Source organism: Colletotrichum paranaense (assembly GCF_030867605.1).
Source record: "Colletotrichum paranaense strain IMI 384185 chromosome Unknown Scaffold_2.1, whole genome shotgun sequence".
Taxonomy (NCBI): Eukaryota; Fungi; Ascomycota; class Sordariomycetes; order Glomerellales; family Glomerellaceae; genus Colletotrichum; species Colletotrichum paranaense.
The window spans coordinates 1210919-1230509 of NW_026848960.1; the positions used below are offsets into that span (position 1 = coordinate 1210919).

Genomic DNA, 19591 nt, shown 5'->3' on the forward strand with positions numbered 1-19591 from the left:
TCCGTGATTTCTACTTCGTGCTCCGCATTCTACACTTCCGTCTCATCCAGGATGTGCTGAAAAGGGAGAGAATGGGGTATCGGATGAGCTTCGAGGTCTCTATTGGCCAAAAGCACGGTAGTGACACTCCGCAGACCGCTTGACTACGCCCTAGAAGGTGAAGAAAGTTAGGCTCAAAGTTCAAAGAATGATATGAGATTACCACGAGAATGGGGTGTAAGAACTTACCTCGCCCGTAGTGTTCTTGATGATCTTGCACCAAGGACCGTTGGCGATCTTGTTGCCCCATTGCTTCATGGACCATTCCTGGGTATGACCACCGATCTCCGATTTGAGCTCGTAGGGCTGATCACCATCCTTGAAGGAAATGGTCAGCTTAGCCCCCGAGTTGTCAGTGGTGACAAGCTCATGAGGAAGCTTGACAGGACCTCCGCCATTGCTGTCTCTGTTCGTGACAACGTTGACCTCCTTTCCTTCCTCGATCTGGACAATAGTGACTGTCGCAGTGTGATTCGAGGTGCCATCACCCAAAGAAATGTCCTGGGTGATGCGGGCGATGCGCCAGATCTCAGCCGTAGAGGTCGGAGCGGCAGCCGAGGGCGTGATAGTCAGGGTGACATCGATGTCATTGGTGACAGTCACTTCGGCAGTGGTGGTGACCCAGACGACAACCTTGCTCTTGGAAGAAGGGGAGTTGCTGACAGGAGAACCAAACGTCAAGGTTCTGCCGAAGGATTGACCGCCAGGGGAGCCAGACGTCGAGGCCCGGTCGGAGGTTTGACCGCTAGGGGAGCTAGCCATCGAGGCTTGACTGGAGGACTGACTACCAGGGGAGCCAGCCGTGGCAGACGCGGAAGCGGCAACGGAACCGGAAGCTGAAGCTGAGCCACCGGAAGCCGCGGCGGACGACTTTGCAGGAGCGGCGGGCATTGGGCATGACTCACTTCCATTCTCATCACGCTTCAGCTCAGTGCCCGGGGGACACCAGGAGAACTCGTAGACTGGCCACGTCTCCCAATAGACCTTGACGGTAGGCTTGCGGATCTGCGTGCCGTCAGGAAGCACCTCCACGACGTGGGCTGGATGATACTGCCACCAGATGAGGCCATAGGGCGGGACATAGTTGTCCATCGGGTGGTTCTCGTCCGCATTGGGCCAGTACCCAGGGCCTTTGTGGTATCCCACATTGGTGAACTTGTCCGCGGGAAAGCCAAGGTGATTGGAGACCCAGTCTTTCCATTGTTGCAGCCGCTCGGGGTGTCTGGGCGGCAAGTAGTCGGGATAGTTCGGAGGTACAGGGTTGCTCCATTGTCCACCAGTAAGGGGGTAGATGAAGATGACTTGAAGAGTGTTCTCGGGGGTGTTGTCAAAGATCGGGGTTGTCTCCTTGAGTTGCTTGATTCCAGGATAGGGTGTCTGGAACTGACCTTTGGTACCGTCTTCAGGATCTGGCATCGGGTTGCCAGGTCTAGGCGGCGGAGGGTTCGTCAGTCTGTTCGGCCTGTTCGGCTGCAAGATGAATTCTCCGTCGCCAGGTCGATCACCTGAGCCGGTCTCAAGGAACTCGAGAACGCCCTCTCGGAACTCCTTGTCAATGTCGTATTCCCCGAATCCTTGGTTCCAAAAGTTGGGAACCTCCCAGACGTGACTGGTGTAAATGCCTCTCTTCGTGATGATGATGATTCCGCTACAACCCCAGAGTGGTCCGGTACCTCCCATCATAGGCTGGTCTCCCCAGACATCGGCATGCATTGTAGAGTAACCGACCAGCTTCTTTGCGCCGTCAACGAAGTCTCCAAGAGGTCTCCAATGATCCAAACCATCGCAATAGTGGGCCAAGTACTTCCAAGCGCGGTCAAACCAGTTTTGTTTACCCGCAGGCCAGGTCGCAAAGTTCGTGAGTCCATCAGGTCCGCCAAGAATCTCAGGATCTGGCTGAGGATCCCACTTGACGAATTGGGAACGTTTCGAGAGACCCGATCTCTTATCCTTGCAGTTCTGGCAGCTCGAGTCAACGCCGCCACAGTAGTTCTCTGTAGGGGTTGCAGACACCGTCGTGATGGTCGTTGTTGTGGTAGTATCGATGGTGGTACTGCAGATGATGGAGGGTCTGCAGGTGGCCGTGTTGCAGCTGGTGGTGAAGCTCGTAGACGAGTCGGAACCCACGATAGGGCTGGCAGTACAGCCCTGGTTGCAGTCGGGGTAGACGGTGGTGGTCGCTGTGCAAGAAGCTTCAGACGAAGAGGTAGGTGTCTCAGATGGCTCCGATTCATCATCCTCGGGATCTTCGGGATCGGTAGGGTCGTCTTTCCTGACCTTGCGAGGCTTACCCTTGGGCTTCTTGGGGGGCGGCTAGATGTTTTCATTAGCGGATGCGTCGAGAAGAACAAAGCGTCAACTATGGGGATGGACTTACCTTGGCCCAAGGGAACCCGAGCGGGCCCGGAAGATTGAGGGCTGGGAGATCGCAGAAGAGGAAAGGAATCAGGCACTTTGGATGACATAGAAGCTGTCCTCCGATGCATGACCATGCGGGGAAGATTGTTGGCCAGGCCTGACCATCACGAGTAGTCGTCTTGGTGACCTCGGTAGACGTCCAAGTGAGCCATGTCCAAGGTTGGACACCTTCGGGAGGCTTGATTGTGGCAGTCAAGTAGAAAGCCGTGAGATCTCCATGCCCTGAAGAGGTAGAAGATGTGACCGTGGAACCAGGACCGTTTGATCCACTGCTTCCGGGAGATGCAGTTGAGGCAGAAGTCGTAGAGTGCTGAGTAGAAGAGGCATGGTGTGTAGATACGATGCTCTTTTGAGTGCTGCCCGGGGATGCCTCAGTGGATTTGTTGTCATCATCATCTTGCTTGGTAGACTTCTTGTCATCATTGCCCTTCTTGGTAGAAGTCTTGCCATCATCGTTACCCTTCTTGGTAGATGTCTTGGAATCGTCATCATCACCCTTCTTGGTTGACTTCCGGTCTTCCTCGGTGGAGACGATGGGACTCTTGGTAGACTGCTGATCGTTCTCTGTCGTAGATGCGGAAGTGGTCATTGCGTGGGAGCTGCCACCACTGGAAGCGGATCCCGTCATGTGTGGGGTCTCAGCATTGCGATCAGTGCCAGAGGGAGACGTCCGAGGCACATTGACGGCGGTTGTACCGGTAGCCACATCTGAGATTGAAGTCTCAATAGAGACAGAGTCGCTGGAGATGCTGTTGGACGATTGGGATGGTTGGGGAATGATGGTCGACGCTGGGCTATGGTCAGGGCCTGTGGTAGCACCAGGGGTCTGGGCTGTACCACCTTCAGACAAAGGTGTGTGCAGCGAAGAGGCGGGGGCAACGTCACCGGTGCTACCATTCTGGCTCTCCTGAGAAGTGGATGGTGATTGAGTAGAGGACGCAGACAGGTCGCGATTTCCGGTTTCAGTTGATGTCGCTTCCGAGACAGTTGGCTGGTGACTCTGGAAAGAGGAATCAGAGGACGACAGAGACTCGACTGGACCGGCAATTGTAGAGTTCCAGCTCAAAACAGTCGACGAGGACCCGTGATTGACTGCAGTTGTATTCCAATTGGTACGGCTGGAAGAGGAAGCAGAGTGGATGATTGTAGAGTTGGGGGATCGAATCAAGCTGCTTTCAGAACCTGTGGTTGTGTTGAGGTAGCGGGAAGAAGACTGGGTGTTGATCAGGTCGGAGCTGAAGGAATAAGAGTCTTCAGACGCGCCACAGGGAAGCGCGATGAGAATAGAGGTGGTTACAATCCGAGTGACAACGCGGCCTTCCTCAAGTTCAGAGGTGGAGATGGAAAGACTGGTTCCGTCAGTGAGAGCGGTCGAGGCGAGTGATCCGGTGATATCGTCTCGCTTCTTATGGTCTAGAGGGAGGGATAAGGTGGTTAGATGGAGCCGCATTGTCGTGAGATTGATAGCTCTTACCTCTGTCACGAGCCTGGCAGATATTGACCGCAAGAGCGAGGAGCAAGAGCGGGATGAGACTGTGGCACCAAGCCTTCAAAGAAGACTTGTGCTTACCCATCGTGATGGATTCCGCCTCTGTATCGGTCAAGCAAAGGTCTCCTTCGATATCTGGCGACGATGGAGCGAGTCGAAAAGATGGATTGGCTGTGAAGGGAAGGGAGTCGTGGGTGAAGACAGCTCAGATTCGAGGGGGTGTGCGGGAAGAAGAAGGGAAAGCACAACAAAGAAAAGAGAAAGTGGAAGGGAATCAGATTGCTCTTGTGGCAGGTCAACAAATCTGAAATTTGTGAATGGGCTCACAATTTAATCAATATGTGGGCGGGCGGTCAAAAATCCTTTGTTTTCCTGAATCCCCGGCTTGTAAGTGGTTGGATCAAGAAGAAAGCACGTGAGGGTGAGGTGAAGTAAGATGCTATGGAAATCGAGGGAAGGAACGGTTCGAGGTGAAGAATAAGACGGTGGCTGCTCCTCCGTTCATTATTGAAAGCCTCGCATGTATTCTGTGTGAATACCCAGGCCAACAAGTTCTGGAGGTGAGATTGGCGACTCCGGTATTACTGAGGGCTCATTGCTACAGCTCTCTGGGCTGATAATTTGAATCTGGCATATCTGTTATAAAGTAATGTAATGATACCATTGCTTCCACCCCGAAATCACAACGCCCCATTGGCCATGAATACAGTATAAAGCTGAACTATCTGCCCAGCGACACTGCATCTGAGGAAAAGGAAAGAGATGAAGTGTCTCTGGGCGTGAGTTAACACAACCTTAAAAATAATTGTAGGATATTGTAATTTGAGTGTATACAAACTTGATATTTGCTGGCCATGTGACAAGGAAGGCTGGTCGAATCGAGTTTCAAACTCTCCTATAGAATTACTTCCCTGCACGTAGGGAAGCTCCATAGAAAGGCATTACGCACCTTTCTCTAGACCAACAGACTAAATAATCAAACATCCATCTTTGATTCCTGTTTCTTTCTATTGGTGACAAAGTGCTGTTGAGTGTTTCTGACAGAATGTCGAAATCAAAGTAAATAATCCGTGGCAGATTAATGGTATTGATCTCGCGGACTTTGCGACCTTAATCCCACCTCTTCTGGATAATAAATGACTAACTAGGTTCCTGATAACAATCACCTTCACATCAAGACATGCTGTCATTGTCATTAGCTTATGAAAAGAAAAGAGAAAACCAGAATGCCTGCAGCTCAATGTCTGGTTTGTTAGTCATCTCGATCGTCCACAGAGTCTTACGGTGGGATTCTGGATATTGAGATTTGACGAGCTGGATTCACTCATGTATATCGCTAGATCTGGCTAAAGTCTCGATCTTGAATGAAAAGCTTTTCAAACTAGAAGTGAACTAGCAATTTTCAATCCAACTCTTCTTGGGGGAATACTTTTTTGTGTAATTCAATATCGCCAAGACGTCGAGCTACCTGAATCCCAGCACAACTGGCATTAGTATTAATAGACGCATTCGAAAAAAATAAAACACGTCAGCTAGCAGTGACTAGAGAGATCGTTGGGCCTCCAAAGATTGTGTCCCTTGGCTCAGCGTTCTACTCTCCGACGGTAGTCCATCAAATAACCAACTATTCTCAAGTGTTCTCAACAAACAGTCATATCAATATCAAGCCTCATGGTCAAGAGAGAAGGCTTCGCGATGTTCAGAAGTAATCCCTAGCCTGAAAGCCTTGTTGCGGTACGGACACCGCCATCATGTGTAATTAAGAGCATAAGCCCGCTGGCAACACCATAAGGCCTCGATCTGCTAGCGAGGAGTGGCTTCGGTATTTTACCGTTATAAAATGTGGTGTTGAGGTAAACGAGATGGCAAAATCGAATGTTGATGCCGTTATCTACTCAAGTGGTGTAAAGTGGGCAAGCGAACTCCAATTGTTTTGTTGTGGAGCTGCCATTCGTTTGCTTCTTTCTACCTAGTCGATACTCGATGCTGATACCGCGATTATGTCCGATAAATTAAAAATCTGCCCTGGACTTAGAAACCCTTGAGATTCCTGTACGACAACGCTGACAGCCATAGGCGTATACTGTACTTGATGTCTGCTGAGGCGCGGCATGCAGCGACAGTGGATTGTCCATCTTGGCCAGGTATTGACATTCAACTTGGCAAGTAAAGTGTATTACACAACGCAATCTTTACACTGTTTCAGCTTAATAAAACACGGGAACACTTCTTAGCCCTTATCGCAAGATTGTAATCAGGACTGCTGATCTTGTCCCCCAGCCAAAGAGGACAATGAGGGCTGGTGGTAGTCACCAAGCAAACATGTATTTAGGCAGGTACTGTTTTGGATGATTGCTGCGTCTGGGCGCGCAGAACATCCAACACAGAAAGGCAAAGCCAATTGCACGAACCCTTGTTCCAACAGTGTTTGCCCTTGCATGAAGATATCTGCTCAAAGCTTGCCAGTCAACGCGGGGACTGTGGCCGTTGCCGATGTGCCGTCTTGGGCGTTATGGATAGCCCCGGCAAGACCCTAGCGTGGCCAGGTGGTTTGCAGACCACAGGAACTTTGTGTGGATGTGGGCTTTGAAGTGCGATGATGAATTTGGTAAGATCATCGTGATGTGTGCAACTGCCTGAAAACGAGAACACAGAGTTCCATTCATGTGGTTAATATTAAGCGGTTACTTCTTGGGACATTAGGTCATTGAGTAGATTGCTCAACAATATAATGACTGCATGTTTGACACACCTTCTATATCCTCTTTTGCGTTCTCTTGCTGCAACAAGTATTGCTGCAAGCTGGCTTGCTTCCTTTTTGAAATGTGAAAGACACGCTGCCAGTTAATACATCATCTCTGTGTCCCCAAAATTAGCATAGACTTGAAGTTCCGAACTTCTGGTTACTATAGGCGAACAATAATGATATTAACAGCGAAAGTGGCTTCGGGGTATTGCCATCCAAGGTGCAGATATGGGACAGCCTAAGTGATGGTGAGGGAGAGCGGCTTCACCTGGGCTGGAGCGGGTCTGGCGGCAAAGCCATTCGCGAAAGGGGTTTATTCGCATGAGTGGCATCTAGATTTCATTTGCGTCGGTTTCCATGGCTTCTGGACATATTAATGGCTCAATTTGCGGGCTTTGTGGCACGACAAACCCTTTATTCTTGTGTGTCCTCTTTCTCCTTGAACGAACCTGAGACCCTTCTTCATCATCATCTCCTTCTCGGACTGCACCTCGTTCCAGCGTCTTAGAATCCCGCGTCTTGGGCTGCTTTCTAAATCTGACACTTCGCCACAGACCTCGCACACCAAATTTTCAACTGCCCTTGCCCTCACCTCTAGATCATCATCCTCGGCCTCTTCGCTGGAACATGATTCTCCCTCTCCTCTGACCCTACCATGATGATCTTGTTGCCGACATAAGATGAAGCAGACCATTCTTCTCATATAACAAGTACAAATAACTACAATCCCCAGGCGAGGGTGCTGGGAATACACTGAGCACTCTATCAAGGCCCGCGCCCGAGTGTCTACTACATTCAGGATTCGCCTGCTTACTGCCTCCGTGGTTTCGTGTCGTGCTACCGCTTCATGAGTCGTTTCTTGTAGGCCGGTTCCTGTCCCCTATCGTCATCACGGCCGGACTTCTTATGCGGCTTCCCTCTGCCCCTCGTCTGAGAAACCGACGTGGACCTGGGCCGCTTTCCTGCCGCTCTGCTTTCCTGTTGTTCCTGCTGCTGCCCCTGCTTCTCTTGCTGCTCCTTCACCTTTTGCGGCATGGACGTATTGATCCCGCCCGACTCCTTGAGTCGATCATTGTTCTCCTTTTGCAGATCCTGGATTTGATCGTTCACCGCCTCCGGGTCGCACGGCACAAGCTTCCCGTCCTCGGTCAAGAAGATGCCATTCTCAAAGTCGGTACTCTCGGTCTTGACCCGGTCCAGGTTGATCAGACAACACCTCGAAGACGTGTCGTATTCGAGGGGAAAAGGGCCGTAGGTCGTCTTATTCAATACGGCTTTTCCCTTCCACGACAGTTTGTTCTTTCGAATTGTCAGCCCCAGCTTGCCGTCACCGAAGTCATGTAGTTGTAAGCAGAATTCCCAGTGGCCTTTGGTAGGCGGCGCTAATTCGAGAATGTCGTAGCAACACGTTGCTGGAACGTGGTCCCATTTGGCAGAGGCTTGAAGCTGAGGGTCACAGACGATCTTGAGCCTCGTCGTCCCGCTGTAGCGCTTTCTAAAGTAATGGGGACCATCCTGCCAGATCGAGCATTTGTCAGTGGGAAAAGCAAAATGGTTGATCGGCATCTAGCAACGCACGTCCATAGACCGGGTTGAGAACGCAAAGACCTAAGTGAACACCTGGAGTTCGGGGGACATCTTACAGAATCAAGAGCCAGGAAGGCAGTATTATCCCAGCTTATGAAGCTGCCATTAGCGCCCTTCAACGGGCGACCTGTTTGGAAACCGAAAGCAGCGCCCCTGTCAATGAATTCCTTTGCCATAATATTATCGACCGCCGCAAGAGCAGCGCCTTTGCTGATGTTGAAAGAGCTGTCGAGACACAGGACGTATTAGCAACTTACTCATCTCCGAACCTTGTGGAATTTCGAGTTCCCAAACTACATACTCTTTCTCACCCACCGCCTCGTAAAAGAGGAACGGCTCGTCAATCTTGAGTTGAGCACAAACTTGCAGGAGATTCGCCTGCACTAGAACGTTCTTGCCACTGCCGCCAGACAGAACTATCTTGACGTTTGAGCCCAGGGCGACAGCGGCGTCAATTTTCTTCCTGGCGAGTCTGAGGGGGGTTTCTAGCCCGTCGAGGAAGCATTGCCTGGCATCGGTCGCGCGTAAGTGTACTGATATACTACCGTGATTATCTGGATCTTCTGCGTGCAAGACCATGCTCGCGAACAAGCCTGTTTGTAGCCTCTTGATCTTCAAGTGGAACATCTCCAAAAGGTCTGCTCGTTGGCTTGGGAGTAGAGTCGATTTGAATGACTTTTCGACGTAATTTGTTGCGAAATCATCAACTCTTTTCTCCCATAGCTGTGTACCGCCATGAGCGGCTGATCGATCGTTAATTAGACGTGGCTCTGTGGGTGTACGTATCGAGAATCTGACTGGACTTACTAAAAGGTTCCCCAACTTGAAAATAATGCAACTCATCGCCACGCCGTCGTACTGCGCTGAATATGCAGCCGTTCTGCGCCACCGCGGTCAATATCTCTCCAGGCCAAGATGGCAAAGTCCCGAACATCGCTACCGCTGACTCACCATTGTGTGACCTCCAAAATCGAGAAACACCAAATGACAGGGCTCGTCCACTTTAGTGAGTATCTGCTTCATGTGACGCGGGCTCGAGAAAAGAAAGTGAGCCGATGCCAGACTCTCCACATGGAGCTTGATGCGACCGTGTGCTCTTGTAAACGTATTAGACTCCATCATGACGGCGGCAATCAGGTTCTCGTAGTTGAACAGCTCCTGAGCTGTCCAGTGCGCTGGATGCGACAAACCAATTTCGTCAATATGAAGCGCACGATCGGCACAAAAAGTCGTCACCTCCTGAAATACGGTCCTCACGATGGCTTCCAGGGCCCTGCGGATCCGCTTCTCCATGCCTCTGAACTTTGCCAAGAGGCCATCGAGGAGTGGGTTGCCGGTCTCGCGGTCTTCGCAAAGGAACCATTTTGAGGGAATGGGCGTGCAGCTCTGGTTGTAGACCTCGCCCGTGTACACTATGCCGCCGCGATCGTCGACGTAGAGAGTTGAGTTGAAGGCACCGGTCTGATAGCGGATGTCATGTCCAGGAACCGCGCCGTGGTTCCAAACTGGATGCAGCTCCTTGGTCTTCCGGACGCAAATGGTTGCACGTATGGCGGTGCTGCCCCAGTCTATGCCCAGGATGCTGTACGTCGCGAAGACAACGGTCGGTCAGTTTACGAGATGTATAATACGGTTTCAACGATTGAATGAAAGGTGTTGATATGGAGATGAGGAAGGTTATGAAGGACTTACGCTGCCTCTGACCTAGCGCGAGCATTGGACATGGGAAGCGGGATGTGACCACTCGAGCTGTCACAGTGGCTGTTTTGAGATGACGTCTTTGGCCTGAATGAGGCTTACATAGGTTGGCCTTGTAGGCAGTATTTACACTTAAGACGCGTGCAACACGAGTTGTAAGATTTCTGCGCGCAGATTGAAAAGCGGCGTTAAACCTGGGAGTGAAGCTCTATGAGCACGTCCGTCGTCGCACTGAAAATGATGAATGAGGTGAGAATACGGATAGATGAGGGTGGGTCGGCCTATGTTCTGAAGCACGTCCCCTTTTGCGGGAATCGCTGTTGTTGTCAGCGACTTGTGAGGTTACTGGCTGGTACGTGGGATAAGGTAGGATCAAGTACATCAGAACCTTGAGGCGGGTAAGGATATGAGAAACAGCGGTAAGGACAGGAACTTGTACAAAGGCAGAATTACTCCACTGGGCGAAGTGAAGAACGCTGGTATGGCGAGTGGAAGATTTGCTAAGGGACAAACGCAGCAGCAGTGTATCTGAAGTGCAGGCTTTCTGACCAACCTGCACACTGGTCAAAGACGCGACTTTTCGCGACGCGGCTAGCTACCTATAGTGAATAGGCCAGGGGCCCCATCTGTTTTACGCAAGGTAGGGGTATCGGCCAACATTACATGCTCTGTTCCACATGTATCCGTACCGATACATTCCAAAAAGGGAGTCGGGCAGCGTTTGACTTTACACTGAGTGCACCTGGGCTTTTGTGACTAAGTAGCTGACCCCGCCAGTATTCTTTTGAAGTGAATGGGATGCCACCTCTTTCGCAAGTTACTTCAAGAGTGTCGCATCTCTAATCGTATTTAATGGAGGTCTTCAAGTCATCCTTTTTTTTCTATCGAAAATGACGTTTCTCAAGTTCACCCTACAACCTTGCCTTCCTTTCCCTCGTTCATGCCATTACAAGCTCAGTAACAACTCCACAAAAGTTCGTCGCCTGCCTTTCAAAATTCACGATAGCGTGACATGCACAATAACGTGGCCAATCATTCGGTAACGGCAGACTTCAAGACTTGGGCAACAGCCCGGTTCCCAGCCCTCCCCAGAACTTGGGGGCCAACGGACGATTTCTACCTTATCCCGGCATCAACTCAATCTTTAACTTCCTTCAATCGCTTCGGAGATGACACCCAAAGCCGAAATGCTACTACCCTCATGGGAATGCTACTCTCGTCAGTCAATGAAAGATACCTCGCGAGAAGACACGCAGTGTAAGTGTGCGGACGTGCTTACCTGGCTTCCGTAAAACCCAGTGATGGCCTCTCCAGGACCTGTGGTGACTAGAAACGAAGTATTGCTTGGTAGGTTATCTTGAATGGAGAAGAAGCAGCTCCTTCCTCGATTCGTGGACACCTCAACGTGATTACTTCAGCGCACATCTCTTGCGGGGGAGTTTGGACAACGGACAGGTGAACATGGGCAACTCACCTTGAATGCAGCTATGAATCCTTCTTCCACCATCCATGTGTAAGCATCTTCAGGGTCAACGTTTTCCTGGAGAATTTCGACCGCATTGATGAGTTCGCCTCCTGCTCCATCGATTTCAAAAATGATTTCCTTTGTCAAATCTCCAGGCATTTGGCAACCGAACGTTCTATCGAGTTCTGGAACATTGTATGTGAAGTCGATGCGGCGTATGCCGGCGCGGCCCAGGACGACTCTCATATTGTTGAGTGTTCGAAGGTGGGCACCACCTGGGCCGCCGAAGGAGGTCCAAAATAGTGGTTTGAATCCGTCCAAGTAATGTTCCCTGGGGGCGAAAGAAGTTTCATTCAAGCAGAGGTCTGGTCCCGGGACCTCAGGGTACCACATCCCCATATTTCTCAATCTGTTGTCATCCTGTGCTAGTCTTGCGATAGATGAAGAATGGGGAAAGATAGCCAAGCTCACAATTTTGCAACCCTGTGAAGTCAGCATACTTGCATGGGACAAAGCTCAAAAGGTCCACTTGACTCACATCAAATCCAATATCAAGGTAGTTGATGCGCTCGCCTACATTGAAGCGCAGTGTCTTGAGCGACGTCTCCGGACTGCCGAGCCAGTGGGAGGTGTCGAAATTCTGATTGATGCATTGCAAAGCTTGAATCCCCCTTTCTCCCACAGCTAGCTTGAAGCCGCTTATGTCTGAAATCTCCACAAACTGCTCAGCAGTAGTTCTGTAGCCTATTTGACGAACATCGCCTGCGGCCGTGGTAAACTTCAGTCCAGCGATGTATAGAATCTCTCCTACGGGAATAGACCAGATAGAAACCATCGATAGGTCTTCAGGGATGGTCAGGCGGTACGTTTCGCGGAGAAGGCAACCCTTATCCAAGTGGGAGTGGTGTGGCCCGCTCGGTCTCTCCCACAAGTCTCCCGACACTTTTAAACGCTGGGTCGAGCCTTGCTGTTGGGAAGGTTCTGAACCACTGTCGATCCATTGGAAGTCCAGAGCTGTCACAACTTTCTGGGCCAGGTTCCAAACACGAACTCTATTCTGGAGGCCGGGACCTATGTGCGCATTGTTGGTTCGACGATACAGCCATCTCCAGTCCCGAGGCTGAGCCCCGTCCTGGGATTCAAAAAGCCATGAGCGGTCTGACTTATGTTTGAATCTCGAGGCCCAGAACTGTTGACTATTGAAAATCGTCCAGAACGAACGTGAGGACAACCGTAGGTTCAATACATCCAAAGTCGGTAGGCAAATAGCGATCGCTGACCGTAGCTCTTCTAGGAGCGCATAGAAGCTGTCCCGTTCTGGTTCTGGGGCTGCAGCATTGGAAATAGGCCCCTCTGGACTTGGCGGCTCTTCGGGTGCCTCAGTGAGCAAGTGGTGTGCCTCTTCGGCTTCGTACGGATTGGCGCTGAGAACGGGGTCGGGGTCCATGTATTCCCGGTCGGAAAATCTGTCCTCGAACGGAAAGTGGTGTTCATTATCGACGATACTGGCTCCCCCGTAGTCGTGGCCCCAGCTGATACCTACTGACAATAGCGGAAATGGGAGTGATTCGCAGACGTCGAATAGTCTCAATAAGGGAACTGGACTCGGATGGAAGGCTTTCTCTAAGAGGTCCCAGCAGGCTTCATGGAAAACAAAGCCGTGTCTTCCGTTGACTGGCGGGAAGCCCATAGCACCAAATTGGTCTTCATCTGTACTGTCGTAGGTTGGGTCATCCCAACGACGCTTGAGGTCGACTGGGGCGATGAATGCGCCCCTTGCCGGATCATCGTATAAGCCAACACCGGTGAGAATGACGCCATTTGGACTTGAAGTGACTTCGGATCAAGTTAGGATGCTTACTACTACCAAAAACAAACTCAGAGCGCTTACCTCCGCGGAACTGATTCAGCCAAGAAACGCTGCCTGGTGCATCGACGACGATCCATCCACAGAGAGTGCACGAGCATATACGGGGACTCATGCTCGTTGTGACGTGGGAAAGGAACTTGGCAAGAATACACGGCAAGTTAGTTTGGAACATTGAGCGGTTGCCTGGAAAGGTTCCATTTTCGCTGCAGGCCCGATCAGGAAAATGTTGGGCCCGTGCCGTCGCCTCGAAACCTGGACCTGAACATGGACGGTACCTTGCTGCTTAGGCTGCGATCGTCTACCATTCCATAAAATTGTCTTGTTCACAATACGCTAGTCTTCGTAAACTTGGAGATGATTCTAGTTACTATTTTATCTAAAGATATACTGATACTTGATTCCATCCCACGGGCATGTTATCTGTGACTGTCGGTGTCTCTATCGACGTTTCTTACCCCGAAGTCCTTTCCATCAATATGGCGCATGATTCTATGCTTCCGTGTTATCGCTTGCATTCACTCCAACAGCAGGGATTTCAGTGACCATCGCAAAGTATGAGTAGATTTCCTCGGAGGATGGCTCGTTGCCGTACTGCATGTACATGTTAGCTAAATTCAGATCTCAACGTGAGGTGGGCGATAGGGAAACCTACTGCCATATATGACACCTGCATATTCGACTCGCCATTGTTCTTGTTCAGCCAAATGATCTTGCTAGCGTCGAATTTAACCTTATCGGTTCCCATGGCCTCGTTGATGATGCGTTTCATGTCATCTCGGTACTCAACCTGCTCGTCCGTGGAGTATGCTTGGTTGATGTATCCTACAGTCCTGGTGTAGTACTTCCTATCGTCGTCGTCTTCCGAGTCTGATCCGGCCCCATTATTGTTCTTCGCCAATCTTATCTTCCTCTGCGTTGGCTCGGCATCTGTATCTTCATCAGAGAATTCCCCATTGTAAAGCTTGCGCCTTCGAAAGCCTTTCGGGTTTTCGAGAATAGCACACAAGTGTACTTCCAAGCCTAGGCTCTTGAAGGTGTTGTAGATCACCATGTCAAGACCCTTAAGGCAGAACGGAAGGCCGTGCTCCTTCTCGGTGTGAGGATAAGCGTGTGTGCTGTAGACTCCCAGAAGTCTATCCTTGGACTGGAATTTCTCGGAGCCGAGCAAGTCTACAACCTGCTTGTAGAGTGGCAGCGAAGTAGGGCTGAAAGCAGATATTTGACCTCCAAGGTCTCCGTTTCCTGCTGTCGCATACAAGTTGTATGTCAGCGTAACCCTGTGACCGGACTTGACCTCGAACACTTCGTGTTCGCAGTCGCTGTAGAAGGCCGCCCACTGAATGACAGACTTGGTGGAGCTCTTGGCCCAGTCGAAGGAATGAGTCTGTCCAAAATGTCTCACGGCCAGCTCGCCACCCTCATGCTTCATCGGAAGACAGACAACCAAGGAGCCAATCTGGTAAGGCGAACGAGGAGTATCGACGTGCGCCTTGAACTTGCCCGAAGGACCAGAGTAGATCTGTAAAACGTCATGTCAGAGACATCGAGGTTGTACACCATCATACATCAACCCACTTACATTCATGTTGTACAGCTCCGCACGGATTGCCCGCTTGTCTTCGTCCATGTCATAACTGGGGAGAAGAACCTGGCAAACAGCGTCGATGATGCCTGTTTCATACGGGCAGAAGGTGGTGCAGAAATCACCCGCACCGAGCTTCTGAGCCTTGCGGTAGGTTTCATCAAATTCGTGCCGCCCGTCGAGACCGAATGTAGCCTTTTCAGAGACTTTGAGGAGGTGGTCGAACGCGACGGCGTCGTCATCTGAAGCGACTGGGAAAGAGACTCGCTGGGGACCAGGACGCTCCGCTGGATTGTCCCAACGAAGAATGACCGAAGAAGACGCAACCTGAGCTGTAGGGCTAGATTGGCCTTGCGGCTGCTCGATAGGAACCTCGCCGCCGATAGCAAACGTACTACCGGACAAATGTTCGTTTGAAATGGATTCAGAGACTTGCTTTGCAAGCTCTCGGAGTGTGGGTACAGAAGCCATTCTGCCCTTTTGGTCTGTAGGGGCGGTGAACTGTTGATCGTAACGTTAGTTGAGACGAAGGTGGAAGTCAATCGATGGATGTTGAGATGATGCAGAGTGAAGATGTTGTAAAGGATTACAGGGAGAAAGATGGATTATGTACCTTCCAACAATATTTCTCCGATGGACAAGGAATTAAGTGAATGCCCAAGTATGTTGGTACCGTACAGATCACAAAGTAAGGTCACTTAGATACCACAAGGTGGGTCAAGCAGGCAGCTGAAACTCAATAGAGTATTCGTCGATTTCAAAAGGTGTTGACCGTTGCAGGGCTGTATTGAGCTTGAAGGCAGGCATCAAAGACAAATCTGCTCGGTAGCCTAATTCCTCCAGGGCATTTGTAATATACTAGTAGGTACTTAGAGACGTGAAAATGCCTCAACAAGTCTTCCGATTCCAAATGCTGCGACGATGACTGACTCGGGACATTTTGAGATGACCAAACTGTACATCACCACAAGGTGTGAGCTGTCTATGTGCCATCATGTGGAACGGCCAATGATTGAGTACAATCACGGTTGAGCTTGAACCTGCGAACCGTGTGGAGAGTAAGTTATCGGCATCTCAGACGATACACAATGTGCTCTTCGTCTAGCCGTCCTTTCCCGAGAACCCTCAAGTGATAGGAGACCTACACGTCTTTTGGCAAGCCAAGGTGGCTGTTGAATGGGTGGATTCATTCTGTGCTTGGGCACCGTCTCCTCTCATTCAACGATATAAGCATCTTCCCAGGCGTAAAGTGGTACTCGTCTAGTGACAAAGTAGATTGGATACTCATCTTACTCGTACGTATTCCAGTTTGCTTCTTGAGCTATATCCGCTTAATAACGCCGTACCTGCACACGCCAGCCTCAACTTTGTAGGCTATTGGGGAATTCACCAAATATTACATAGCCTCCTTAGTGATTCATAGTACACATCTCTTCCTCAGCTGAAGCGGCGACGTTTTGCGCACTCTAAATGCTCAGAGGCCCTTTTCAACCTCTGCAAAGGCCTCTGCGAAACCAGGCTCCTTCTTCGTCTCTGCCCATATCCTCTCCTTGAGGCCATTCCCCTCAGATGTGTACATCACAGCTGGCCATCTGAATTCATGTTAGCTCGATGATCGCTCGATCCTCAGCTCGGGAGATTCTTATAGTTTGACTTACGGCTTGATAAGTCCGTCCGAGGTGAAGCTTCCGTGACTCTCTCTGCCCTTTACTATTGCCGCATCAAGATAGCTCCTAGCGCCAACCTCCACGCTGCGGCCGATAGTTTTCTTCATCAGGCCCATGAACCATGACTCGCTTGCTGGCTTGACGATGTTGGTACCGCTGGTAAGGCCCGAATTGGCGAGATTGACAATGATCTGGTTCGGGTTGACGTAGGTCGCAAGCTTTGCTACGAAAAGCTGGCCCAGGAATTTGGACTGCTGATAATTCTTCCCAGATTCCCACAGGGTTTCTTTGTCGGCCGGCTTGAACATTGAACCCGTCACCATGTCCTCTTCTGGCGTATGCCAATACGTAAAATCCGAGCTGACGATGACTAGCCTCGCCTGGTCTCCCGCCGGCTTCTTCTGCTTCATGACCGGGAGTAGAAGTAGGGCTAGTAATGTGGTAGAGAGAAAGTTGACTTGGAGCATCAGTTCGTGGCCTTCCCGGGAGACTATAAAGTTTTGGGCGACCACCGCAGCGTTGAGGATGACGATGTCGATCCGCGTCAGCTCCTTCTTGCACCTTGCAACAAAGTTTCTAACACTCTCATATGACTCCATTTCCAGGTGCCATACTTGGATCTGCGCCATGGGGAATTCCCGTCGTAGGCCTTCGGCAAGGGCCTCCCCCTTTGATGTGTTGCGGACACCCATAATGAGGCGACCGAGTGAACGCTCAAGGAACTGACGGCTTGCTTCGAGCCCGAGGCCGCTACTGGCACCCGTCATGATGAGAGTGCAATCAGACAAGTCGAATTCTTCCGGGATCTCGGCTGGTGTGATGACGGCCTGGCGGTACAGGAAGGATAGCGGGTTGGCTTCCCAGCCCGCCTGGCTAGCCAACTCATTGGACATTTCGGGCGATTAGTAGGCAGAAAGTCTAGGGCTTGGTGAAGATTGTAGCAATAGCTGCGTCGTCTGTTTCTGGAAACAAGCTTGAAAGAGCTCGAGAGGCGACGTCGACGTTTGATATATCCCGCCGGCCGATCCGACAAATATGGAGCCAAGAAACACCAAACAAGTTGAGAGGGCCCCTGGTTCCAGCTCCTGCTCGCCTGTGGTCGGAGAAGGGGCTATCTGGTGTGGTATTTGATGTCATGCGGTCTGCTCTTGTGTCGCAGAACCTTCGACTTTTGACCGGGTTCCCCCACGGGGGGCGCGGTGTGCATCGAGGACCGAGCGGGCGGACGTTGAACGGTCTTGAGACGCGCCAATGTCCCTCCGGGGGACCGGACGCTTATTCGCGCTTGGATTGGGCGCTTAAGGGGTGTCGAGGTTTATCATGCGTGCGACGTCAAGCAACCCTCCAGATTTGTGTCATTCTGGTACAGGTGCTGGACGGGGCCTGTCAAGGTCAGTGATGGACGTTTTGCATGAGGGGCTGTTTCGTCGCACGATCTACCGCAAGGTCGACACAGCGCAGGGGTCAGGGATATCGGGATGTTAGGGGTCCATGACGCTCGGTGTGCGAGGTCTAAGAAAAGAAGCAGTTGCTTAGTCACCGACTGCAACGCTATTGACTTGAGTGTCGAAGCAGTACGGTGACACTGAGGCATCGTCTGAATACCTGGGCTGTAGGTTGCTGCTCCATCTGATGGATGAGATGTATCTAAGCAAGGCTTTTGTGTGAATGTTTCAACAGCCGCTAAGCTTTCAGCCAGTGTATCGGGGTGGCATGATGGGAAATGCAATTCGGTGGGGACAATTCACACCGAGACATACCGAACTGGCCGAGTGCACACGGTTCGGTGTACAAGGCACTTCGCTGAGAGGGTAGGATGACTCAGCATTCCGATAGTGGACCGGAGGGACTTCGGGTGAGGCCGGCCATGGCCTGTGCTCGAAGACTGGTCACCATAGTTAGGTACGTAGACAAATCTGCCCCTCCCCCTCCAGCTTGATTCGCCCTCGGATGGTGGGGTTAAAGGAAAGATGGGCGGGACCTGGAACCAGACGAGTGGGAGAAGAATGCAACCTTGGCCTTTCTGGACGCCGTTTCGTCCTTTGCCAAACGTCGAGTCTCGTCACCGCCAATCCGCTGTCACTTCTTCTCGAACCACTCTCATCCAAGCACCTACACAATCAACGACTACCCCTCCCTCTGCCTCTCCGGCCCCAAACCACCTGCAGGATTCGAGAAGCGAAGAACCTTTGTTCCCTCTCGTCCTATCTAACTTTCTCTTTGTCTCCAACCTTTCCCGCTCACACCCGGACCCCAGTCTCCACCAAAGGGACCACCTCCTCCTCGTTCCTCCTCCGCCGCCGTTCTCTTAGCACTCCCGATCCCGAACATCCGCCAGCCGCAAAACATGTCCGGTCTCGACGCCCCTGAAATTGCCGCGGCCTACGATGCCGTTCGCTCCGACAAGGACGAGACGAGCTGGCTCCTCATCTCCTACGCCAGCGCCGTCGGCAACAAGATGACCCTCACAAAGACGGGCACTGGCGGCCTGTCCGAGCTGGCCTCGGAGCTGGACGACTCACAGGTCCAGTACGCCTACGTCCGCGTCGAGTACGCCAACGACGTCGAGAGCAAGCGCGTCAAGTTCGCCTTTGTCATTTGGATCGGCCAGAACACAAAGATTATGCGCAAGGCCCGCGTCAGCATCGAGAGCAGCGAGGTCAAGAGGGTGCTGCCGCACCACAGCATAACGGTCAACGCCGATCACAAGGGCGACTTGGACGAGGACGACATTGTCAAGCGGTTGCGCAAGGCTGGCGGCGCTGACTACAACGGTGGACGCGGCTAGATGCCAGGCTGGCTCGCGTAACCAACGAGGATTGTCCTTTTTTCGAGACCAAAGGGGGAGAACAAAAATCTGCACGCATATATATTTCAAGGGGGAGTTCAGAGAGTGGCTGTGGCCGGTGGGATTTGAGCTACGAGTACAACGGTATCTGGCCAGGCGGAGGCGCTTCAGGGAGCGGCATGCATACTCTTTTTAAATACAGCATACACCTTGGATAAATATTTTGGAACCCAACATGGGGA

The 19591-nt window shown here is 51.4% G+C and overlaps 5 protein-coding genes across 5 annotated transcripts; 1 reads left to right on the forward strand and 4 right to left on the reverse strand.

Annotated features, from left to right (window-relative positions):
- Window positions 1-99: 99 nt before the first annotated feature.
- Window positions 100-4031, reverse strand: CPAR01_02290 (uncharacterized protein; the record flags this gene model as incomplete). Its single annotated transcript, XM_060486578.1, has 4 exons — window positions 100-150; window positions 229-2352; window positions 2417-3870; window positions 3932-4031. The coding sequence occupies 4 exons, from the start codon at window positions 4029-4031 to the stop codon at window positions 100-102; spliced, it is 3729 nt and encodes a 1242-aa protein (XP_060353906.1).
- Window positions 4032-7529: 3498 nt separating this feature from the next.
- Window positions 7530-10003, reverse strand: CPAR01_02291 (uncharacterized protein; the record flags this gene model as incomplete). The annotated part of the gene is made up of 6 exons (XM_060486579.1): window positions 7530-8207; window positions 8336-8504; window positions 8581-9022; window positions 9087-9159; window positions 9231-9861; window positions 9972-10003. 6 exons carry the CDS (start codon window positions 10001-10003, stop codon window positions 7530-7532), a joined length of 2025 nt encoding a protein of 674 aa, XP_060353907.1.
- Window positions 10004-11252: 1249 nt separating this feature from the next.
- CPAR01_02292 (F-box domain-containing protein) lies at window positions 11253-15365 on the reverse strand (the record flags this gene model as incomplete). The annotated part of the gene is made up of 8 exons (XM_060486580.1): window positions 11253-11303; window positions 11452-11925; window positions 11981-13278; window positions 13334-13495; window positions 13588-13600; window positions 13832-13903; window positions 13965-14831; window positions 14892-15365. The coding sequence occupies 8 exons, from the start codon at window positions 15363-15365 to the stop codon at window positions 11253-11255; spliced, it is 3411 nt and encodes a 1136-aa protein (XP_060353908.1).
- Window positions 15366-16368: 1003 nt separating this feature from the next.
- Window positions 16369-17454, reverse strand: CPAR01_02293 (retinol dehydrogenase 12; the record flags this gene model as incomplete). Its single annotated transcript, XM_060486581.1, has 2 exons — window positions 16369-16486; window positions 16553-17454. 2 exons carry the CDS (start codon window positions 17452-17454, stop codon window positions 16369-16371), a joined length of 1020 nt encoding a protein of 339 aa, XP_060353909.1.
- A 1454-nt stretch (window positions 17455-18908) lies between these two features.
- CPAR01_02294 (cofilin/tropomyosin-type actin-binding protein) lies at window positions 18909-19349 on the forward strand (the record flags this gene model as incomplete). The annotated part of the gene is made up of 1 exon (XM_060486582.1): window positions 18909-19349. The coding sequence occupies one exon, from the start codon at window positions 18909-18911 to the stop codon at window positions 19347-19349; it is 441 nt and encodes a 146-aa protein (XP_060353910.1).
- Window positions 19350-19591: the final 242 nt, after the last annotated feature.